Here is a 25,514-nt window from a genome sequence, read left to right on the forward strand (position 1 = left end):
TAAGGACCTGGCGGATAAGGGCTGTGCTGTCCTGAGAGAGTTCCACCTTCACAGTACAAATCTTCTCTGCCAGGAGTGACCATTAAAACCTTTCCAGAATTTGACCCTTCTGCCAGCTCCGTTGCAGAGTTATGAGGCTGACACCTTGCTGAAATGGGCAGGCATAAAGCACCACAGCAGTACTTGCAGAGTGGTTGCTTTACATGCTGGAAAGTACCCAGCAGATGAGAACCATAACTGTTATTTGAACTACAGCCTTTAAGACAGACATTTAATCTTGAGTCATTTGTCTCAAAAATAGGGAATCCGTATCTTCCAAGGTAAATTGTCTCTGCAGCTTATCTGTTGTTAAAACAGACGAAACTTAGCAGAGCACCTGGGAATCCGCTTTTGAGGGCTTAGGAGTCCACAAGTGCTGGTCAGTCTTTAAGAACCACCTTTTAGAAGCACAGGAGCAGGCAATTCCGCTGTGTTGTAAGTCAAGCAAGCAAGGCAGAAGACCAGCTTGGCTGAACAGGGAACTCCTTGTGGAGCTTGAGAGGAAAAAGAAATGGTATGATCTCTGGAAGCAAGGTCAGGCTTCACAGGAAGATTACAGGGCTCTAGTTTGTATATGCAGGGAGAAGACAAAAAAGGCCAAAGCTCAATTAAAGAGGTGAAACTGGCCAGTGTTGTGTCAGATAACAAGAAGGGCATTTTTAAGTATGTTAACAACAAGAGGAGGTCTAAAAAAACCCACTGGACCAATACTTGTTGAAGATAGTCACCCATCTAATAGGGATGAGGAAAAAGCGGAGGCCTTCAATGCTTTTTTTTCCTCAGTGTCTAATAATACTCATAGACCTTGGGCTCTTCCCCTGAGTCAGAGGACCATGAGTGTGGGAACAGTGACTTTCCGTTTGTGGACACTGAAACCGTAAGGGACCAGCTGTATCAGCTGAATGTTCACAAGTCCATGGGGCCTGATGGGATTCATCCCAGAGTACTGAAGGAGCTAGTGGATGTTACGGCAGGACCCCTCTCGATCATCTACCAAAGGTCTTGGGAGCCTGGGGAGGTCCCGGCGGACTGGAAGCTAGCCAATGATCTTCCGATCTACATAAAGGACGTGAGGGAAGACCCAGGGAACTACAGACCTGTTAGTCTAAGGTCAGTTCCTGGAAAAATTATGGAGTCGGTTACACTGGGTAAAAAGCATTTAAAGAATAATGCAATCATCAGACACAGTCAACATGGATTCACAAAGGGAAAGTCCTGTTTTACTAATTTGATACCCTTCTATGATAAGGTCACCCACCTACTGGATGAAGGGAAGGTGGTGGATGTAGTTTTTCTGGATTTTAGTAAGGCTTTTGATACTGTCCCTCACAGCATCCTTCTGGACAAGTTGTCCAACTGTGAGATAAGCAGTGTGCTGGGTGAAGAACTGGCTGAAGGACAGAGCTCAAAGGGTTGTAGTGAATGGGGCTACATGTGGCTGGTGACTGGTTGCCCACGGTGTTTCTCAGGGCTCAATTCTAGGGTCAGTCCTGTTCAATATATTTATCAAAGACCTGGATGCAGGAGTTGAATGCACCATTAGCAAGTTTGCTAATGATACCAAACTGGGAGGTGCTGTTGACTCTCTCGAGGGACAAGATGCCTAGCAGAGGGATCCAGACAGACTGGAGCATTGGACAATGATTAATGGGATGAAATTTAATAACTCTGTCCTGGATTCTGCACCTAGGACAGAGTAACGCCAGGCACAAGTATGAACTGGGAGAGGAGTGGCTGGAGAACAGTCCTGCAGAAAGGGGTCTGGGGGTGCTGGTCGGCAGCAGGCTCAATATGAGTTCAGCAGTGTGCCCTGGCAGCCAAGAGGGCAAACTGCATCCTGGGGTGCACCAAATGCAGCATAGCCAGCCGGTCAAAAGAGGTGATTATCCTGCTGTGTTCAGCATTGGTGCGGCCTCACCTTGAGAGCTGCGTGCAGTTCTGGGCCCCACAATTTAAGAAGGATGTTAAGTCCTTGAATGCATCCAGAAGAGGGAACAAAGCTGGTGAAAGGGCTGGAAGGCATGTCCTATGAGGAGCAGCTAAGGACTTCGGGTTTGTCTAGTGTGGAGAAAAGGAGGCTGAGGGGCAACCTCATTGCTCTCTGCAGCATCCTGAGGAAGGGAAGTAGAGAGGAAGGTGCTGATCTCTTCTCTCTGGGATCCAGTGAGAAGATGGCGTGGGAATGGTACAAAGCTGTGCCAGGGGAGGTTTAGACTGGACAAGAGAAAGCATTTCTTTACCAAGAGAGTGGTCAAACTCTGGAACAGGCCAATACCCCATCCCTGTCAGTGTTTAAGAGGCATTTGGACAATGCCCTTAATAACGTGCTTTAATTTTTGGTCAGCCCTGAAGTGGTCAGGCAGTTGGACCAGATGATCATTGTAGGTCCCTTCCAACTGAAAAAGTCTAGTCTAGTCTATGCTATGCTATTCTACTCACAATCCTTTGAAACTGGAGTTTCCTCCCTGGTTTGAACTTCTGTAGCACTTTTTTCCCCACTAGATCCTGGAAAGAACAAGAAGCACCTGTGGCAATCCAACACCTGCCTCCCTGTGTCTGGGCACGGCCAAAACGGTGGTGTTAGGCAGCAGGCTCTGCCTGAACCACTACCACCAGCAAGAGGGTGGCCAGGAAGCCCGTAAGTACCCCCTTGTCCATATAGAGGCAGGCTCCTCATAGCCAACTCCTGCCCCATCAAGAAGCCTGAGCCCTCGACCCAACTGACAGATGAACCCTTGGAGCTGCATACCCTACAGAACGGGGAGCAGCAGCATGAGAAACTGCCTGGACACCAGCAAGGGTATTGACCTCCTCTGCTACCCTCTTTTCATGCAAGGACCTTGCCCCTGGGGTGCATGCCTGGGAAGCACAGATAGTTTCTCCCATCTCATTCTCAATCAAAATGTGAATAAAATTGGAAGCATATCTTACTGAATCTGCCAAAAGTGCTGTAAAAAATATAAATATGTAGATGCAGTGGTGCCAAAATTCCAAGCCCATCTAGCTGTGTCTGCAGGGCTTGCCCTGTGCCCCTTCCAGAAAAGTAAGGGTGCACCCAAGAAGACATGCAAGAAAGCATCAGCATGGTCTGTAGTGCAGCAGTCCTGCCCTCTGCCCTGACCCACTGTTGATGGCAGACAGATGGTGACTCATGCATTCAGTCCAAGAGGGCAGAGCGCTGCTCAAGGTTGTTGGCACAAGATCCTCCTCACCTGGCTGCTTGACAGTGAGGGTGATGAGTCCGGAGAGGTCCTCTGCCCGCTTGTACCAGCGGTCGCTGGGGTCGAGGAGCCACTCCTCCACGCGGCAGTCATAGGCCCCACTGTCCCGCACAGTGGCATTTTGGATGGAGAGGTGGTAGAGACCCGGGGAGGGGCTCTCCAGGTGCAGCCGGCTCCGCAGGTCACCCAGCGCTGCCAGGTCCCCATAGCGCAGGGTGCTCTGCCGGCTCAGCCGGACCACCGCCTCCTTCTCTGGGTGGCCTGGCCGCCAGACGTACCACTCCACTGAGAGCTGGGACGAGGGGCTGGTCCGGCTGCTGACCAGGCACTCCAGGGTCACCCACTGGTTCTCCAGCACTGTGATGTTCTTGTAGGTCTGGTTTACCTGCAGGCGGTTATCTATGGGAAAAGGCCATTAGAAAGGTAAGGTGATTGAGGGCTGCAAGGGTCCTTTGTCTCCCTACAAACCCTTCTCCCATGGCCACAACCCTGGGGTGTGATGAAAGAAATAAGGAAGGCGAGGGAAAAAACGATGAGAGAAAACGAAAATGTAGAGGAGGAAAAGAAAATAGGAATTGTGGTTTTTAGGGTCTTCTGAAAATCTCAGGCTACCCACCAACAACGCCCCATTCAGCACAGGGAGCTGGAAACCCACAATCTCCCAGTAGGACCTGGGAGGTCCTAAGTGCACAGACATCTTGTGAGGGGAGGTCACACCTCAATCTTTTCTCATCCTCTTTCTGGGGCAGAGCAGTAGCTCGGTCACACCCCAACCAGTAAGCCCTCCTGTTGTGGGAAAAGGGAAAAAAGCAAGGCAGAGAATGGACAGCTGATTATAGGGAACCACCACTGCAAAACGAGAAGTAGCACGAGGGCAAAGTCACAAATGGTGTTTTGCTGCCTTGGGAATGTCCCTGCTTTTTGCTCCACAATTTCATTGATACACTGGGAGGGGGGGTGACTGCAATTAGCTCTTTTATGTGAAATGACGTGTTGTACACTCCTAACTCCTTCATGACTTCTTCCCAGGGGCACAGTCTGGACTTCCCTGGTACAGCTGCTGCAGCAAGCGACAGGCACCGTACTTCCCAGAGAGAGGTGGGTGATGCAAAGCAGGGGGCAGATCACAGCTCCCCCCTCCCTGACCACCCCACAGCCATCTCGGGACTGCAGACAGAAACAAGGAGCTGGGACCGGCAGTGAGCAGAATGCTGTGGCCTGCTGCACGTCCCGTGCGACCTGGCAAAGCTGTGCTGGGGACCATACTCAATATCCCTCTTGTACCCCCATCCACAGAGCTTGTGCCCAGCCAACCAAATCCAGACAGAGAAAATGCATTAAGCATCTTAGTCGAGCCCTGCTATCCAGGTGCGTCCCTCCTGCCTGAGAGATTTTATCCTCCAGAAACAGTCACCCAGAGCAAGTGGGGACAAGGCAGGTTTCCTTGTGAAGTACCAATGCTCTGCCTCAGCAGCGCACATGGGGTCCAGGCTGCTCTCAGAGATGGTGCTTGCTTCCGTGCCTCCGCCCTTTGCACAAAATGAAGGCTCTGTCCCCAGCCTGTGGGGGCCGTCTTTAGCTCCTCCATCAGCCCACCTTTACTAGTGATGTCTGCTGCCACGGAAACCACCAGCAGAGCAGATTTCTCCTTTTCTGGCAGCTAGCTCCCCACCTCATTAAACGCATTACTCACATCTCGTGCACAGTGCAGAGGGAAAAGAGACAAGGCTCCCCATGCCTGCCAGGATACAGGCACAGAGTAAAATTAAACTGTGTGCAAAACATAAAAATGCTTTCCCAGGCAGGCACACACTTCTCTCTCAGTAGGTCGCTAGTTGACACTCTTGCTACACGACGCTCTTGAGGATAAAGAAACCTGGCTGGATACAGTGGCATTCTAGATCGTGGGGGATGGACAACCTTCATGTGGGGACACTGAAATGCACACCCACTCAGCCTACGTGGAGAAGGGTCACATCAGAGGGGGAGAACATCCCTCTTCGTGCAGGGACACGCAGGCATGAGGATGCAAGGAGGGGGTGACAAGGCTGTAGCGGAGAGAAGAGCAGAGGATCCCTGTTGCCCCAGAAAAGCTCGGCGAGCTCAGGAGCCGCGCGCAAGAGCTGATGCGGAGAGGACCCCACTGGCGCGGCACGTTGTACCTGGCTGCTTGACGGTGACCTCCGTCCGCCCCGACACCTCCTCTGCCAGCTTGTACCAGGCGTGGTTGGGGCTGAGCAGCCACTCCTCCACGTGGCAGTAGTAGCTGCCGCTGTCTCGGACCTCTGCCCGCTGCACTGTCAGGCTGAAGAGCCCCCCCGACGCTGAGCGCTCAAACTGCAGCCGGCCCCGCAGCCCCTCCTCTTCCGCGTAGGTGCCATACTCAAAGGCCGAGCTGTGGGTGGTCTTCAGGATGAGCTTGCCATCGGCGTCAGAGGGCTTGTGGACGTACCACAGCACGGCGAAGTGCGAGTCGGGGCTGGTCTGGGATTTCACTGAGCAGTTGAGGGGGATGGGCCGGTTTTCCACCAGAGTGATGCTCCGCTTCGACTTGCTCACCTGCAGCTTGGTCACTGCGAGGGAGGAACAGAGGATGAGGAGAGGTGGGTCATTAACACAGAAAAGAAACTCACCTTATCTGGGGAGGACCAGAGTCCTCCCCCAACTACAGGCACGGCTGCTCTTGCCTGGGTCCCACTTGCACTGGACCTTTAAAAGAAAGGCATTTAGTTGTTCTCCTAACTAATCTTCTCTCTTCTTTCACCCCTACTCTACCCCTGGATCCTCCCACCACGTCCCTCAGCAAGAGGCTGCTTTTTCACAGTTTGTCCTTTAAAAGATTCCCTTTCTTAGTTTACCATGGTCTGAGGCACCAAACCTAGCAAGAAGACTACACCCAAACTCAGTGGGGTTTTTCATAGTGAAATCATACCACTTGTACCTCAGGGCAATGAGCTGTTGACCCGTTCCAGAGAAAACCATTTCCAGAAGAGTGAATTAAACAAGACTCTACTGCTGTCACATGCCAGCCATCTCAGTGACACGTAACCCACAGACACGCAATAGCTAGGGGAGCAAACGCAGGCACAACTGGAAAAGAAGAAAGAGCACCAGACTGGAAAGGATCAGCAGGGAGCAAACTCTGCTCCAGCATCCAGGAGATCTGGCTCCAGGTCCACCATGGACCGCAGAGTCTGGGACAAGCCACAGGCACATCACCTCCCTCGACTTCCCAAGTGCAACTGCAGCTCCCATGTGGGCAGCTAAGTGGTCGCACAGCGTCAAGGATGACACGGCAGGCAGTGTCATTAGCTCTTGTCCCTGCAGAGAGAGAGACACACTGGTTTCCAATTCCTCTTCCCCTGCAGGAGCAGGAGATAAAGCCTCCCCTGTATGTGCTCATGCTGTGCCTGTTGCCCAAGTCTTGACCCAGGGCATTACCGTCCGCAGGGGAGGACACGAAGTGCCCTCCTGTGACACTTGTGCTTGGCGTGCCCGGGAGCCCTCCTGGCTACAGACCCGAGGAGAGGAGCAGCTCCTGGCCAGGCACACCACTCCTCCCAGTGGCTCTGCCACCGCCTCCCCTCCTTCACCTCTCCTTGCGTGGCAGCTTCCCTCTGAAAGGGGGCATGCTGTCTTGCCACCAGGTGAAAGGATTCTGCTGACAGCCGGCAAATCTCTTAGCAAAACCTAGTGAGCACCCCGGGCACGAGTGGGATGACAGAAGCGCGGCACCACAGGCATGAACAACTGAAGTCTGCCAGGGGACTCTGCCCATCCGTACCCTGGAAACACATCCCACGCACCCTGCGTTTGCGAGGAAGCAACGTCGTCTCCTCTCTCTCACCGAGGCACGAGATCCTCGCTTTGCATCCTGCTTTGCTTCCAGCTTCCCTTGGGCCCAAGGGTCTCGGCTGCCTGTTGGCACAGGCAATGAGCAACAGAACCAAGGGAGAGGATGGGCACAGGCAAACAACATCACATGGGAGGGGGGAACTCCCACCACAGCGACGCTTTCTGCTCTAACACAGCATCTGAAATGGGCATCTTGGTAACGCATTAGATGTTCCCCTGGAGCCTGGATTGCCTGTGGCTTTAATCAGTATGCTAATAAAGACTCGATGGCTGTGTTACCCCGCAGACAGTGGAGGGAAGGAAGGAGGGAAACAGTCCCTTATTTTTCTTCCCTAGGGACTTCAACCTAATGGAGAGATTTAGCATCACCCTGTTGTATTTCTGCCATACTTCAGACACACTCCTTCCCCTTTGTTTTGCTTCAGGACAGCAGCCTTAGCCACCGCACCCACACCTGTCTCACCTTTTTGGCTCACTCTTGGTTAAGAAAGGTTATTTCAAGCATTAATCAATCTTCCAAGTCCCTGGGAGATGAACCAATAAAAGGGAAGGTGATTCTCAGCAGTTTCCTTTCTCCCCCAACCCCCTTTCCAAACAGTTTATTTTTAATTGGTACTGGATTATTTTCTGCAACCGTTACTAAGGAAACCTCTGTTACTATAGCAACCGTGTGTATGTTAAGTCAGTAGCCCTATATCTATTAAAATGCAGTATATACACATGCTGCATGTGGTGGGGTTGCTCAATATCAACACATACATAGAGACAAAGCCAGGGTACACACAGATCAGAGCTGCTGAGACGCAAGCATCCCTCCCAGTGCTCTTCCCACACCGTGGCACCTCCAGGAGATAAAAATGAGGAGGATGGGCACGGAGTAGTTTTAAGTCTCATGTTTGGGCTAACAGATTTATTTCACTGAAGCAGCGAGGGCCTGTTCCCAGACCATAATCACGGCAATTCTCACTATGTACAAACAGCACGACCCCTGAGATCATGCTGGCTCTGGGATGGCCTCTGTGCAGCTCTCCCTGCTCCCATTCAACACTTGGGAAGACTTCTTCTTTTGTGGGGGTGAGGGTGATGGGCAAGAAATCTTACTAACTCTGGCAAAAATGAGTTTTTAAATTTCACGCACGCACCCCAGCCCTCCAAGCCCTCCTTGGCAGCCACTGCAGCCAGCATTCAGGAACTTGCGCACGCATGCACAGAGTCCCCCAAATCTTGATGAGATGATCATGTCTACTGCTGCTACCAGTCAGAGCAGCAGGCCCTGGCAGGGAATTACAGGTCTTCCCTTTGCTAGACTGCATGCACTTGCACAGGTTCGTAACACCATGTGTGAAGTTTCGTCTAGATTAGAGGTATCAGTGATACGTAATGACACCTCTGCCAATGCACTTCTCATCTAACATGACTTATTTTCCTAACGGAGGCACACCACAGAAGATGCAAGTGCAGGTTTTGTTTCCTTCCCAGAGAATTAAAGAGGAAATTCTCAGTCTTTTCCAATCTGTGAACACCAAATGCTTCCCCATCCAGGCGCTGGCTCCTGCATAGTAAATGTGCACCTACCTCTCCTTCATTACCTTCTGCAGATCCTATAGGAATAATTCACGGCTTTTACAGACCAAAGGCTTAAAACTGCTGAGTTGGAAACACTGTGGCACACAGGTTACCTTGGGGCAGCTTCACCTTCAGGCTGCAGGCTGGTTCGCTTGCTCATGTAGAGGAGAGATCCTCTGCCTGCAGTCTGGTTAAGACATGGGAAGCTTTGCGGGGTGGCTCACGCTTCTGCTCTCCCACAGGGATGACCATCAGCCACCATTCACAGATATGCGAAAAGCTCATTTTGCATTTGGGAAAATGATTTAAAAAGGGGAAAAAAAAAATAATCCTGAAGTTAGTGGTCCAGGGTGATGGTACAATAGAACACCAGGGAGTCCATCTCCTTCCATCCTGGTGGTAAGTTGACTCCAGCGCAAAGTGGGTCTCTCTACGTCCCATGCAGCTTGCCAGGTCATGTTTAAAGACGCCTGCCATGACATGGAAATGATTGTAGCTGCTGGCGCATGAATGAGATTGCAAGAAGACTGACACCCCAGGCACTGAGCCAGCCAAACCTCGCCCTCCTGACAGGGGGGAAACTCCCTTTCTCGGCTCGGGGATTTGCCTGGGCAGAGAGCCAGGAGAGGGCTCGGCCTTCAAATGCTGAGGTGATCCGGTCTGCCCTAGGGCTTGGGGTTTTGGTGTGCCAGGGCAGGGCTGCTCCAGCCCTCTGTCAAGCAGCGAAGGTGGTGGGCGCAGCGATGTGAGCAGGCACGGTTACATGGCATTTTCTGCTGCGCTGTCAAGAGGCTGATGTTCTCTTAACAGCCTCCTGAACATCTGCTTAGTGATGGAAGCAGGTGCATGTGTCTAGGTGAAGTTATCGTGCATATCATCTGCAAACCATAATCCTGTTGCCACAATGTCTCCCGGCTCCCTGGAGGGTGCCAGTAAAGAGGATATCATACCTTGATGTACTGTAATTGGCCTTACGTACGCTATTAAAGCTTTCAATTTACACTGGCAACAAGTCATGGTTACAACCCTCTTTTTTTTTTTTAAGCCAGTCTGGTCTCCCAGCCCCTCTGAAGCCATGCAACCTGTGTGAAGAACATGTGCAGGCATTGAACTCTGCAGTGGTGCTCGGGCAGGGGCCCTGCAGGCAGTGCCAGGGCAGAAGACATCAGCTCTCCGATGGCACAGTGACATGCACTCCCGCACCGCTGAGGGTATCCCGATGGTTCGGCTGGAGGAGCTTCAGGAGGTTAAATGGGTGATGACTCAGGCTGGAGCCTGGCCAGGACACAGGGGACTTTACATGCCTGTTCAGGTGGAGAGGCTGGCAAAGACACTCGGTGTCCACAGCCGATACACTTACTAGACACCTCACTTCACAGACCATCCTCCAGCATCACAGTACCTTTGCACTACTTCCCAGGCCGAGGAAAATGTCCCCACTCATTTGTAGGGACATGCATTGTCTCGGAACCAGCCTCTGGTCCTCAAAGCTTGCAGCTCTGGGCTGGGGGGCCAGGTCGGACACACCTTACAACCACAGCAGGCTATGACAGAGCTAGGTGCTCTACAAGCTGATATATGTGGTAGGGTTTTCCTACACACCATCAAGCAGGCAATCAGTCTCCTCAAGCTTGGCATGTGGTAAGCACAGTTATACAAATATTTGGGGGAAGGGAAAGCAGTCATCAGAGGAGGAGGACAGAGGCAGTGAGGTGATTCACAGCTTTTTTGCTGACTCACTGCTATGGTGAATCCACTTGGCTCCCTCCCCTCTGTTTCCTAATCATCAAGCAGGGGTTACAACACTTACCTTTACTGAAGCACTTCGCAATCTGTACCTAAAAATTATGTGATAAAAAGATGCTCTGTCTCAGACTCCTTACATCATCTTCCCTTCTAGGCAGCAAGAAAATACAACAGCAGGAGTTTACTTCCCACCTGGGAGCCACTATTACTGAGTCCTGGGAATGGCGATGTTTAATTGCAGCGGAAGATACCCTCCCCCTAAAAAAGCCCCATACAAAAGCCCAGCATGCTGCTCTGCAGCAAAGGGGGAGGGGGCCGCTGGCTGGGGAAGAAGCCAGCTCCGCAGGAGCCAGTGGCCGTGGTGCAGAAGGAGTGGGCAGGAGGACAGCCACCACCAGCCCACAGAGCCCCCGGGGTGCCCTGTCACCGTAGCAGGGAGACAGTGTCCCATTTCGGAGGCTGCTGCCCTCTGGAGAGAGCTCCTCCAGAAGACACTCTTGCCTGGAGAGAACTGATGAAGTGTTGCAAAAAGTTTTCCTGAGGAATGTCCTACTTTTAAAAGCCTCCATTGGGATTTCACTGTGCTGAGGTGTGTGTGTGGTGGTGGGGAGCAGAAATGAGGCCAACTCAACCCGAACCCATCCCCAGTTTAACACCAGACATGGGATTTAGCAGGCCAGTCAGGAGAGACTCATTTCCAGGAGCACAGCCCCAAGGTGACTCTTCCTATGAGGAATCCATCTCTCCCCAGCACCCTCAGCATACAATCCTGAAGGGCACTGGCCAGGCTTTTGGCATAAACTCAGCCAGTGCCTCAGCCTGTGGTCACAACCCAGAGGTGCCTCATTGTTTCCCTCACTAGGGCCCGAAAAGCACTCAGTGCCCAAATTCCTCCCAGGGGATGTTCACTTGGGATTCAAAAGACCTGTGCGCAGGTCACTGCCTGGCCACTGGTTTAGACATGCACTAACACTCAGCCCTCTGCCAGCCTCTCTCCCTTCCACAAAGCAGGGCTGAAGAGCCTCCACCAGCTCCACACACGTTACAAGGACACCAGCGTTCATGACCATGGGGAACTAGGGAGTCAAGCAAGTACATGCCAGCCTTCTGACTCAGCATGGCGAGGGGTGGGTGACTCATGTTTACCAGGTTAGCTGAAAGCAAACCAACAGTTCAAAAGGGAAAGATGGGTGAGCCCTTTCAGAGAAGAGGCATCAGAGGAAAAGCATTCACAGAGGGAAGAAGATGAGACGCTCCTAGGAGGACCTTGCTCATTGGGCTTAACCATGGCATAGAAATCACAGCAAAGTAGAGACAAAGACTTCCAGCACCAGGGCAGCCTCCCTGGAGATGGCAGGAACATGGCAGCACAGCTCCCGACTCCTGCTATTCTAACAGAACACAAGTCCTCCTGAAACTGGATTAGCGAGGTTGCAAATTGCATTAGCCAACATAGGAGGCTGCTGGTGCAACAGGAGCAGGAGAAAGGGAAATAGCATTAGACTTTGCCTGCCATTATTACTGCCATTATTAACTTGTCACTTTACTGTAGTGTTCCTATAACAATGAATTATTGCCTGCAAACAGGCTGACATGATTGAATTACTGGGGGAGCAGTCATGGGAAGGAGAGACAGCGTTAACTGTTTCCTGAGGAAGGATCAGCTGCTGCCCTCTCCCAAGCAGGCAGACAAAAGACCAGAGGCTTCGACTTTGAACACCAACCTGCCATCCTGACCTTCAGCAGCGCTCGTTTCAGAGCGATGCCGAAAGTTTCTATGGTCCCCAAACTGCTCAGGTCCTGGTTGCAGGTGGGCTGCTCTGGGTTGGACATGCAAACAAAAGCAGAATGTATGTCTGTCTGCGGCAGCGATAAAGATCTACGGCTGGAGCTCTCCCATCTTTGCAGGTCTTCCTGCAACCTCTCTAGCCTACTAATTTTGTAAAGCTAAATCCTCATTTTTGCATGCTCCTACTTTCTGGTATAGAGAAGACAGGTGCCTGGACAAGTCACCAAACCGAATAACTGCTAGTCTAGATAGATGTGGGTCACGTTTTTTTTCCCCCCTCCCCCCTTGCAGGGTCAGTACTGTCTGCTTGCAATCAGACAGGCTGTTAATCCGACTCTGCTCTCTCCTGCCTGACTCCCCTGCAGAGATGGCATGACAGCCCTTCCACAGAGGGCTGTGCCAGGGCAGAAGCCCTGCGTGGAGCGGGAAGGAGCAGGCAAGCCTTCACCCACCCAGGCCATGTCCCCTGGTATCACCCTGGGTGCCATCTAAATGCTACCCCCAATCCCCTGGGGTTTGAGAGGCTTGACTCTGCCTGCAAGTACTTTTGCTAAGAATCAGCTACACGACACTTCTCCCCAAATTTACCGTTCCTTGTATGAACGCTGCAAATAGTGCTTCCTGCAGCATGGACTGGGGGGTGCTCCCAGCCCCAGGAGCAAACCTAGGAGCTGGGTGTGACCCACCTCCTCTCAGGGGCAGAAAGAGGCCAGGAATAAACCACCAAGTGACCCACATTTCAGTATGTTCAGCAAGTTGCTGTAAAGTCCACAGCCCAGCAGGTGTTCCCTCGCCTCACAGCCTGCTGCTGCAGCAAGACGAGCTGGGTACTTAAATAGCTGTGCACATCCATGCTGACCATCACCCATTCCAACAGCCCCAGCCCAAAATTCAGCCCCAAGCACAGGCATGTGCCCTGAAGCACACTCTACTACTGCAGCTTGGGGAAGCGCAGCTTGATGCACTCAAAATGCTACTACAGGGTGCTGTGGCCGTGGCAAAGCATCTCTCCTCAAACTCTGCGGTGGACCTGCCTGCCCTGCTGTACCCCCACCAGCTTCAGCCCCATAGGTGAGCACTGCACCAGCCAAATCTACTGACAAGCAGCCTGATGCCCCCCCCCTCAAAAGCCACACAGTCAGACTGCTGACTTACCAAGCACATAGGTAGCGGGTCAAGACCATTGCTGCATGCCTCATGCTGTGGCACAAAGACTGCAGGCTGTGACAAGGACATCTGCTCAGCTAAGGGACAGCCTGAGATTACCAGCCGTGCCACGCTGGAGTCTGCGGAGCAGCTAACAAACTAGCAGGTTACAAAGCAGGGCCTCAGGGAAGCATGCATATGTGACCCAGAAAGTCTCTTTAAAGCCCAGAAGCCATACATCTGTGAGCATATACAGAAAAGGCTGTGTGTGTAGCTGCAGGGATGGAGAAAGCTGGGAAGTCCACAGCCTCCAGGTCTAGCCATGGATAAGCCAGAGACCACTGGCTGGGACATGCCGCTGGCCTGGAAAAAGCAAGAGCTTCCCCAAGAAACAGAAACCATGTCGCTCTGAAGGACAGCAAGAAACAAATATACCCCAAAGCAAAATGACCCACAAACCTAAAACTAGAAACCTTCCTACCAAACCCTGAAATGAATGTAAAAGTTCTGCAGGAGAGAGAGGAGGGGAGGGAGAAATAAAAGATTTCCAGTATGAGTTGTGCCTGCTGTCAGAAAACAATATACGGCTCACTGATCACTTGTAAATTAAAATATGGAGATAGGATCACTGGAAGACAAATTCAGTACCAAGCTACAGCCACAGAGGATAAAGAAAGAAAGAAAAAAGTAACATACTGAGATATTTAATCAACTCCTTGTCAGAAAGATTTCAAGCAAAGGAGTGCTCTGTCAATTAGGAAAAAAAAGTAATTAAATGTACCCGAAGAGCAAGTCATAACACATACAGCAGCACCACACACAAACTCCCATGCTGTTCTGGAGGCTGGCCATTAACGGCCGAATTTCCTAACAGGGTGTCAGAAAAATACATGAGGAGTTTGTGTAGGTGCACGCCAAGAGTACAGCTGCACCTTATAGTGCATGGCTGATTTTTGCATGCACTGTATTTGACTTGAGCATTTTCAGCGGCTACCGCTGAAAAGCTGGCTGCTACACAGAGAGAGATGAGACGCTGAGGGTGGTATGAAATGCTATTTTCTTGCCATCCAGAGAGCAAGCTCTCCAGACAGACCTCTTGCAGGATCATGAGTTCTTTTGGATGCTGCCCACACCAGCCCTGCCAGCCCCAGTTAGTCAGTGCTGCCCTCCATGCAAAGATAAAAGTCCCCTGAGAGTGACCTAACTGAATCCATCCAAGAGCTATCTCACTCCACTCACCTTTAACTATTCCTTTCCACTGGGCTAATTTTCTGCAGGTTTAGTAAACTGAGCTGGCACACAGCGGGATCGATGCTGGCACAAGGAATGGGACAGGAGCATGCAGCCAGCAGCACGTGTCAGGGATGAGGATCACCTCCTTCTGTACAACCAAGTGCTATATCAGCTCCACCTGTACCCTAAATGCTCATGATGATGCCTCCATAAATTAACTGGCAAGTTCAACTACTGTGTAGAAGAACAACCAAGTGAAATGAGCCATCTGTCGTTTCTTAAGAAATTGTCTTTTTGAACTTCTTAGGGACCAAGGAAGTATTACAGCAGGATGGGCTACAGCTCTATCATTATCTGCACTCCCTGCTTCTCTGTTATATGGGACAGGGAAAACTCTAGGAATTTTCTTTAACAGCATCCCAAATGCCTATTTAAGCGAGTAAGACAGCCCTGGGAGCTGACTTTTACGTGCACATGTTAGAAGACCCTGAGCCATAGGTTCAGCATGTCTAGAGCCTGCCATTTTGCTGTAAGGAAGTAGATGGCAGGAATTTATTCTTTGACCAATATCAGAACAGGTAGAAACCCCAAAAGCCCCTTATGAACCAAAGTTCTAGAAAAGCGTTCAGATAAAAATTGTCCTTGTTTATTCTGCTGACACAGAGGTATTAATCTTACAAGGTAAAATCACCATGGGAAGAAATAGCTGGGTTTATTTTACTGAAGTTGCTTCCTTTACATGGGCATTGCTACACCTCTTGGCTATGCAGGTCACCGTCGCATTGAAGAGCAAAGCCATTGTGTCCAGCCAGCTGTGTCCCACCAGCGGAGAACACCCCCAGACGATCAGTCGAACCAATGCTCATGAAGGCAAGAGGCAGGGGATCTACTGTAACTGGGGCTGGGCCGTCTCTCTGCCTGGCTGTTCAGTACTGTTCTTCTCAAAACAGGACACGGTCTGGCTGTGCAAAGGACAGATGGAGAATACATAGTTTCTCAAGCCAGGAGAAGCATCCCACGCAATACAGAAGCTAGAAAAATGGTATAGGTCCCATGCACAAGGATGGACAGCCTAAGCTGCTGCTTGGGCATGCTGGGAGAGACACCTGGGCTGGGTACCGCTCTGACTGGAGGGCTGAGAGCGCAGCAAGAGAAAAATCAGTGCTGCAGCACTGAGCCTGCTGGCCCCGAGGCCATTCACCTTGTGGAGACCAGTGGGGTAGCTAAGGGGCTGGGGCTCCATGCATGGACTGGGGAAGGAGAATGGTGGTCAACACCTGGCTGGAAACCCGCTTATCACCAGTGCTCCCTCTCCCCCAAGGGCTGCCCCTGCTGACTCTGCTTTTGAAGTCTTCAAGGACATGAGGGATACACAAAGCTTTAGAGCTGGACAATGTCTAAGTACTGTTCACTGTAGAGTATTTTAGTCCAAGGAGAGCAAACAGGGAATCGATGAGAAGCTAAAGTGTGTGGAGAGAAGACGTTCAAGACAACATCAAGGAAGTTGCATGTGCACAGACTGCAAACAGGTTGACACCGTGGTTCTGTATATGCGTGCTGCAAATGGGAGTGGAAAACTGCTCAGGAGGTATCAAGGAGAGAAGCAGAGAGTGCTTTGAAATTGAAATGAAAAAAACTGCTCCTCAAAAAGTAACCGTGAAGAGAGTTAATTTGAACGGAGCAGCATACTCTGAATACAGCCCAGGTCTCCTGACATTGTCAGTCTTGTCAGGGGGCTGAAAAGTAAGACTGCCCACAGTAAGATGAATGGGCACACACAGAGCAGGCTGAGCCAGGTTACGGTCCCACTAGATGCAAGGATGCATTCCCACCCCCTTCACCCTCATGAAATGCATCCAAGATGCTTCATACATTTAAAGTCCAACTTCTCAGGTTATGCCCTTGGGTGCATTTTCCAGGCTGAAGCCCCAAGGGAAACCCTGAACATAACTGACTGCAATCAGCTCAACACACTTGGCCCTGACACAAACATTTCACGGGCAAACCTGCAGAGGAGCCAAGTATCCCAGATGGGAAACCGAAGGCAGGGGGAGGTGAATCACAGCTCTGACCCTGCAAGGCCAGTGTCAGCATCCCCAGCATGGGGTTGGGAATGCTGCAGCACATCCAGCACAAGCTCCCTCCCCTGCTGTTCAGGCTGATGGGCTCGTTTTGACGTGGCAGTCTTTTTGTGGGATCAAGATGGCATTTGCTCTGGATGCTTCGGCTCTGCTGGCACCAATGTAACCTCACACCAATGTGTAACCTGCACTGGGCCAGATTTGCCTGGCTGAGCGATGTGCTGGAGCACCTCTCCGATACCCATGAGCGCAAAACCACAGCTGGATTTACAAGGCCAGTCAGGAAGTGCCCTGCTTCGAGCAGGGCAGGGAGAGCATCCTTCACATGGATACATGCCCATGGGTGAAACCCCACCTCAAATCTGTATTTACAAACCCGTGCCCAAACACTAGAGAGTATGTTATGCACCACAGTGGCAGCCATAAGAGGAGGCTCTCGGGTGTGTGTGACAGTGACAGTACATGGAGGGAGGATGAGGATGTTGGGAGCAGGGTGTGATGGCTAAGTGTAGAGAAAAAAGCACCCTGGGGTGCCAGCCTCGGATAAATAACTGTGCCAAGGAGGTGGCAGCAAGTCTACGTGGGGAAGCTGTCCCAGAGGACCTGGCAAGTGTGGGGACAGAGCTCCCCAGGGCAAATGTGCAGGGGTGAGAGACCACCAGGGGTACAAGGTGGAAGAAGAAAACTCACCTGTGTTACCTGGAAAAGAATAAGAGCTCCAGCTGGGTCACTAATGCAGGTCTATGCAAGGGGACAGCTCTGGGTCACGCAACACTGAACCCCTTCATTTCGTCTGTTCAGTGTGCTGGAAGCCGATAGGAAAGAGCAGTAGCTCTGAGGCAGAACAGCAGGTCTTACCCCACCGGCAGTGAAGGGAAAGGGGCAAGTTCCTGAGCATCCAGGCGAGAGGAGACTGCTCTGTGCCACAGTCGCAGCTGCTGATGAACAGCCTCCTGTCTCCCCTGAGAACTTCTTGAACTCGGGCAAGAGTACAACTACTTGCCAGATGGAGCAGGCAGCTGTAAAGCAGAGAAGCAGTGCTATTCTACAGAGCAAAACCACTCCAGGATGAAGCAAGCAGCAAACTTAAGTTTCCAGACTTCACTTCTGTAAGAAAGTTTCCAGCTCATTAGCTTTCCTTGTTTAACTTTATTGCTGGATGCTGCCAGTAGCAAAAAGTATCAGGTTTTTAAGTAGGCACTTTGTGGCCCTTGAAAACACTTGTTTGAGCCTCCATTCACGAGTCTGGTCAGTACCCCACTGGCCACCCACTGTAGAAAAGGCATCTTTCACATCCATCCACGACAGCATTCCTCACATGCAGACTTTACTAACAAATGAGATGGAAGAAAGTACTTAATAGTAATATCTGATTTTCATTTGTTATGGAAAGCCTCTCCTTATACTCTACAAGTGTCTTGGCAATTGTTTGAAAATCAGTCCTCTTCTCCCAGCATTAAGCATGCCATAGAGCAACCCGTTTTTCCAATTCTCCTCTGCCTCATCCCCTCCTCATCCTCCCAGCATCCCCAGCCTGCGCAACCACAACCATCCCCTGCTTGGCTGCTCACCGAGTCTTCAGAGGGAAGGACGAGCGGGATACTGAGTAGTCTCTCTGTGGCTGCCAGGGATGGGCTTGGAAAAAGAGGTAAGGGACCTCTGCTCTCCGCTCCTTAGGTTCCTCTGGCCACTGCTAGCCCAACGCAGCCAGGCTGATGTCAGTGGTGGTTTCTTGTGGACAGTAGGAGAGTGGCAGAGTGCTCTGTGCTCACCCAGGCACAGGGCTTCAGGGGAAGCACAGCTCTGGCTCACCCTGCTCTCAAAGTAAGGTTCAGGCACAAGCCTCCCCCAGCTTCTCCAAGGCCAGCTCGAGGAGCCTCCACCCTCCCCCTCCCCCTCCTCCTCCCAATGGTTTCAACTTGACAGCTCCTAATAAACCAAACTTTACGAAGCAGCCCCTAGAGAGCCCGTGGAAGCTAATTAATGCCCTAATGAAGAGCCTGACTGCCTTGTTTGCTTGACGGCTCCCAGGTCAATCAATCTGCTGTAGCACGGCTTGTAAAAAAACAGCAAGGAGCCCAGCATCCCTGGCGTCTGCTCAGTTGTCATCCTCCACCACCCCTCCCCATCCCTCCTCCCACGTTCATTACTGTCAAAAACCCGTCAGCAAGGGAGCAGATTTATAGAGGCGATTGCAGCTTCTCCCTGTGTGCCTGCTCCAGGATTAGTCAAGAAGGAACTGGCCGAGGGACGCAAAGACAGAGGGGTGGGAAGAGTGCAGAGGCATGGGGAGGTGGGTGCCCTGCAGGTCGGGATGGGCAGGTCTGTGCTGTGAGGGGGGTGCTCGGGGCAGGGGGTTTGCCACAACCTCCTGCTTATGTGAAAGCCCTGCTTTTTTGTTCTTCTGTTGCCAGAGAGACTCCCCAGTGCTCAGACCCCAGGCCCTCTCAAAGCTCTGCCGAATCACCCCATCGCTTGTGCTGCAGGGGAAAGATAAGTGCAGTAATGGACATGAGGACAATGGCAATTTAATACACCAGCACAAATCTATTCAAGCCTCCTTGCCAAAAGAGTCCTATCCAGATGTCCTAGCCTGCCCGGATCACTGCACAGTCCCCATCATGCACTGTGCCGCCAGAGACTGTCTGCTACCCTTGTCTGAGTCCCGCAGACTGCACGGACACATGCCGCTCCCAGACAGCACCTCCCGTCTCGGCTGCTCCATCCCCGAAAACCTGGCAGGGAGAAGCAAGGTCCAAGAAGGAGCTGGGAACAGAGCCTGCCTCACAGCCCTCAGGTCTCCCCTTGACCCACATGCATCTATCTACCACCTTCTTCCCTCAGGCAGGACCCAGAGCCCAGGCACCATTACCCCTCCGTGCTGTCTGAGGAAGCGGGCAGAGAGCAGCGAAGGGGTACTGCTCAGCCAGCATCCTCACACCGAGGGCTCAGCCCAAATCCAAACACTTCCAGGGTCATCTGGATTCAAAAGGAACTGCCTGCATCTCTGCCTCCCCTAAAACCTGAGAGATCAGCAAGTGCCAGGGAGTCACCACACCTGTCCCCTCCAAGCACAGGACACATCTGTCCTGACTGACCTCTTGCAGACCAGCCTGGTAAAGCTTGCATGGAGGATGCTCTTCTTCACCTGGAAAGGTGCAAGTGGGCAAAGGGCAAGGCAACATCACTAGAAGGGAAAGGGGTGGTAAGCCCTCGGGGCATGCTCCAGTGTTCAGGGATGAAAGAACCGGGGTTTCAGAGGCAGGCCAGATACCGCAGCATAAGGGGAGCCCCAAACACAAGGATGTGGTTGGGAAGAAATCTCTACCCCTGCACTTGTGGCTCGCTCCAAGCTTAGCCCGCGGTCCTGTGCATGGTCTCCTGCCAGCTTTGGCTTCAAGGAAGCAGCTGGCATGAACTGAGCCGTACTTTTGTTGTTCCTCCCTCTCTGCTGCAATGTGAGCTCAGCGACAAAGAAACAACAGGCAGCTTGAGAGATGGAAGTAAAAAGGAGCGCACTACATTGTAGGGACATGAAATGGCCACAAGCAATCTAGCCAGTCTGGTCCACAATCCTGCCTGACAGACCCCCACACCAGCCCAGATTTCTGCCCCAGCCTACAGAAGTCAAAACCCGGCACTCATCCTACAGCAGTGCAGGTCTGTGTCCCTGCAAAGCGCACACAAGCTACCTGGGGCTGCGTGCCCCTACCTGTGCACAACCCTCCCTCTGCAACCCAAGGTGCGCAGGCTTGCATGACATTGAGGAGCAGGCCATGAAAGGGAGCTTCAGATCCTACTGCTGCTGCTGGTGAGTGTTCACACACCAGCAAGTGACGAACACCATGCCCTCATGATATCTAAATTCTCTAGAAGCTCTCACACATACAGCCAGCCCCCTTTATAGGGCTTTTCCTCACACTGCCAGTCCTTTTAACGGCTTCATGCCCAAGGGGCCGGGAATGTCACACTCAAAAGGTCAAATCTGGCTCCAGATGCCATGCAGCACACTTGTGCCATCCCACCCACAGACCCTGTATTCAGACCTGGGTTAACGCTGCCATTGCCTGCCTTATTCACTCCCTCCTTCAGGAGCTATGCGTTTCATTTCTCAAATACTGCTCATTTCTTCCTTTGAGTAGGAAAGGACTGGAGTGTTTCAAGCTGCTGACGTTTCCTCAACATTACCTGTTGGCCATGAGACAGCCGTATATCCTGGTTTTGGCTGGGATAGAGTTAATTTTCTTCCTAGTAGCTGGTATAGTGTTATGTTTTGGATTTAGGATGAGAAGAATGTTGATAACACACTGATGTTTTCAGTTGTTGCTAAGTAGTGTTCATACTAAATCAAGGATTTTTCAGCTTCTCATGCCCAGCCAGCAAGAAGACTGGAGGGGCACAAAAAGTTGGGAGGGGACACAGCCAGGGCAGCTGACCCAAACTGGCCAGCGGGGTATTCCAGACCATGTGATGTCATGTCTAGTATATAAACTGGGGGGAGTTGGCCGGGGGGGGGAACTGCTTGGGAACTGACTGGGCATCAGTCAGTGAGTGGTAAGCAATTGCATTCTGCATCACTTCTTTTGTATATTCCAATCCTTTTATAATTATTATTATAATTTCATTATTGTTGTTGTCATTATTATTATTTTCTTCCTTTCTGTCCTATTTAACTGTTCTTACCTCAACCCACAAGTTTCACTTTTTTTTTTTTCCCAATTCTCTCCCCCATCCCACTGGGGGGGTGGGGGAGTGAGCGAGCAGCTGCATGATGCTTAGTTGCTGACTGGGGTTAAACCACAACACTGTAGGTGAAATTACTTTGCAGCCACATTAATACATGTAATTCAAAACCAGCACTGCCACCTCTGCAGTTACCACTCAGCACGGATGACAACTACAAACACCACCCACTGCAAGAGTGCCAAGGAGAGACAGCCTGAGCACTGAAACAGCAAACCAACACACCAGGAGAAGCTCCAGCACCCTGTCCCTTGAGGACGTGGGATTTCACAAAGCAAAGAGATTAATGAAGCAATCAGGCAGCCACTATTTTACCTTTCTCACCTGAACACACTTTAAAGGCTGACATATATCGATTGCCACGTCTGCACCTGGAACCTGTCAAATAGAAAGGTCACTCTAACAAACGGGGAGCAGGGGTTTAAGAAGAAACTAGAATCCCAACATTAACTTACAATCTGGAAACACACGGTGGCTCAATTTGCGAAAAGACCTCCCAACAAGCCTTCTTTACAGCATCCCTTAGTGGATTGGTAGCAGAGATAGTTCACCCCAAACTCACCGGCATATGGGTCAAGGCAGGAACCCATGGCTAGTGGCAAGGGAAAGAGAAAACTAGGACTAAAACACCCAATAGCAGCCTGAAGTTATCTCAGATTAAGGTGACTACAAAGACATAGAATTAGACTGACAGAGCTCTCAGGTGTTCAATCATTCAGAGGTCCTGAATGACGTCTTCTGAAGAAGCCCTGGATTTTAATCTGAAAAGCAGCACCTCCTTCATCATCACAAGTCTGACTGTGGGGGCTCTAGCATAGTCATTCAGTGGTGTCCGAGGAAGGCACCTCCCACATCATCCTGGATCCTCTCTGGAGATTATCCAGCCAAAGGCCCAGCAACGACACGACGTGACCCTCTGCAAAACCAGAGGGAACCACAGCAGTTGCTGGTACAACTGCCAGCATTGCATTCATGGAGAACATCAACCATCTGCTCTCAGAGGCTGCCTGGGACATGGAAACAAAACACAGAGCGAGTGCAACCATGGTGCTGGGGACGCTCTGAGGAGTGCCTCTCTTCTCTTCCATCCCCCCTTGTGAGCCATAAAACCACAAACATTATGCAAGGCTCATTGGACTGACAGCTAAGATTTGTGTAGCAGTAGTTTGTTGAGCAGCCGGGAGATAGGGAGAGATAAAAACCATGGAGACCTAGACAACTTGTTCTGTTAAGGCATCACTTGATGGTTACTGCTCCAGTAAAGAACTGGCTGCCAGAGCACGGTTTAAATGTCCTTTAAATGTGCCCCTCGACACCCTGAGGTGTGACACGGAGGCTCTCTTCTGGAAGCTGTTATCAAGGAATTCTCTTTCTCTCTCTGTCTCACACACATATGCATGCACAGAGATGTGTCATGAAGAAGCATATTACTCCAGGGACCATATCTAGTGAACACTGTTTCCTAGGGAAATAAGCTAAAATGATGAACATCACCAACCTGACCTTGTGAGTAATAAAACATGTATTACAAGGCAGGATAATCAAGATAAATGGAGGAGATTAACCTGGAGATGAGGGCAAGGAAGGAGAGAGGGAAGAAAGATGATGGAGAGCTCATGAGGCACCTGGAGCTCACAGCACGCCCTGATTTTTCTGAAGATATGCTAAGGGTTGGGGAAGATGGAGGAGAGTATGAAAAACTAAGGGGAAAAACACAAAGCCAAGCCAGAAGACAGACCTTAGGAAGGAGTCCGGACCCCTGCACAGGAACATGAAGGGAGGACTACCATGCTGCAAGGACCTGAGCCAAGAGTCTTGAAGGTGCTAAAAGCCTCATTCCAAACATCAGCTCCAGCCCTAAGGCCGAGACAGCAATAAACCCTTCAGCTCAGCGATGGCCCAGAGCTGCTCTGACCATGTATCTTTGCACCCTTCATGGACAATAGAAGGCACCACCAAAATATCAGTGACAAGGCCTACAGAAGGCACCTAACTCTCTCCACTGGCTGTACAGGGAACATAAGCACCTTGTAGGTTTTCTGACTCTCCCTGCCAAGTCAGGTGTCTGTTGCCTAGCTGTTGCACACTCTGTGTGGGTACCCATGGCCTCAGTGACCTCCAGCTGGAAAGAGCTCAACTTCTGGTGGAGAGGAAAGTCAGGCCCTTTGATTACTATCTGCTTTTGAAGATGCCTCCAGCAGAACAAGAGATGCAGCCAGTTACTAGACAAGAACTGCAGCACCTCACCTATGGTGCACATGCACGTGCAGGCTTTGGTGGGAGCACATCTCTCTTCTTTGATCCTGTTTGCCCCCTCCCTCTCCTATCTTCCCCAGGTTAGTCTGCTCTGATGAATGGAGGTGGCAACCTGAAAGCCACCTCTGTCTCACAAGAACAGCCCAGAGACTGGACCGAGCTTCGGTCACCTCGCTTCCCAGAAGAAAATCCGATGAACAGCATATGAGGAGCAATGAGAGGACCCAGTTCCACAGAGGAGAATAAGGGAACTCCAACATATCCACTGCCGAAGAGCCAAGCGGTTCCACTTGAGCCATGTGCAAGTGTGAGATGTCAGTTGCAGCCACAAGAGCAGTCCTCACTCTGGAGGGACCACCACAGCGCTGGTACGTACCCTGTCCCCACAACACACCCCCCAGCCCCTCTCATGCGCTCTTGGCACTCACCCGGCCGCAGGACCCTGATTTCCAGCAGGTTGGAGGTCCTGTCTGCCAGCCGCGTCCAGCTGCTGTTGTAGTTCTTCCTCCAGAGCTCAGCCACGCACTGGTACTTGCCGGCCTCCGTGTCGCTTGCCCTGCTGATGCTCAGGCGCACGTTGTTGCTGGACTCAGCCTTCTCGATGGCGGTGCGGGTCCGGAAACCCGTGTACCTGTCACCCCACTGCACCCCACCATCGCGTGTGAAAGTGACCAGGTCATGAAACTCGGTGCTGCCTGCCGGCTGGAAACGCCACGTCACCGACACCGGTACCCATGATGGGTAGTGGGGCTTGATGATGCACTGGAGGTCGAAGGACTCGTTGTAGGTCACCCCGGGGGTGCGGGAGATAGCTGTGACAGCAAAGCCAGCCTCTGCGGAAAGAAAGAAAAAAGCTTTGAGAGACACCTGCCTAACGAGGCCCTGCTGTTAGCATGCAAAAGCTAGAGCGTAGTCATCCAGTTGCAGGCCTGGAATAATCAGCCGCTCACATTGTGTTGGCTCCTTGTTTGCAATTGCAAAGTGACATGAAAAGCAGCAGCAAAAACACACTTAGCTGCCTGCATCGGGGTGACTGCCTGTACGAGCACTGGCTGCAGCAGCAGCAGGATCGCACTCAATTTCTGCCCAGAGGAGCGAGATCCCCTGAGACCCGGAGGGCGAGCAGCCAGCGCTGAATGCTGCCAAAATCCCGTATGGAAACACAGCAGCGCAGTGGCACGGGAACAGCACCACGCCGAGCAGCTACCCAGCACCAGCCTGACTGCTCGCAGGCCCTGCAATTCACATCCATCTCTCGGGCAAGGGTCCCCACCCCATCCCCCACCCCAGGTCTGTGGCTGGTTGCTGCAAGTGAAGGAAAGATGAGGAAAGTGAGAAGTAGCAGCCTTTGTTCACGCATCAGAGAGGTGGCAGCGGTTACAAAACCCCAGGATGGAGGCAACTGAAAGAGAAGCTGGTTGCTCCTTCACACAGCATGGCTTTTGTTCTCTTCCAGGTAACGGCTCCAGGACGGCTTTATGCAGTTATCCTCACACATCCACCACTCAGCAAGCCAGTCCATGTATTTTGACTTGTCTACACCCAGCACTTTGTTTGTTTAGGGGAGTTTAAAACCAGCAGTCTATTAGTAATTTGAAGATAACATATTCCCAGTTGATTGGCTTACATTTTGGGTCAGAGTGTTTCCATTGCTCATTTGTTCCAAGCTGCAGAGAGAAATATTTTCTTCTCTTCCAATCGCTTCAGTGTGGCCAGCAGATTTAGCAGGGGCCTTGTTTCCTACCGGTGACATCCCCAAGAAGCGCTCCCTTCCCGCCGGCTGGCAGCTCTCCTCCCTCCCCCCGCAGTGCTGACCGTCCTGGCACCTGGCACAGCCGC

General features: G+C 51.5%; 1 protein-coding gene across 1 annotated transcript in view; it reads right to left on the minus strand.

Moving 5' to 3' along the window:
* IGSF3 (immunoglobulin superfamily, member 3) overlaps window positions 1–25,514 on the minus strand; it is a 69,153-nt gene that overhangs the window by 3,069 nt on the left and 40,570 nt on the right. Inside the window, exons 5-7 of the mRNA XM_010567252.1 lie at window positions 24,104–24,508; window positions 5,423–5,833; window positions 3,252–3,659 (exon numbers count right to left, since the gene is read on the minus strand). Coding sequence (XP_010565554.1) covers window positions 3,252–3,659; window positions 5,423–5,833; window positions 24,104–24,508 — 1,224 coding nt within the window. The remainder of the gene's footprint in view (window positions 1–3,251; window positions 3,660–5,422; window positions 5,834–24,103; window positions 24,509–25,514) is intronic.

This window comes from Haliaeetus leucocephalus, unplaced genomic scaffold, assembly GCF_000737465.1.
Source record: "Haliaeetus leucocephalus isolate CR32 unplaced genomic scaffold, Haliaeetus_leucocephalus-4.0 Scaffold228, whole genome shotgun sequence".
Classification (NCBI taxonomy): domain Eukaryota; kingdom Metazoa; phylum Chordata; class Aves; order Accipitriformes; family Accipitridae; genus Haliaeetus; species Haliaeetus leucocephalus.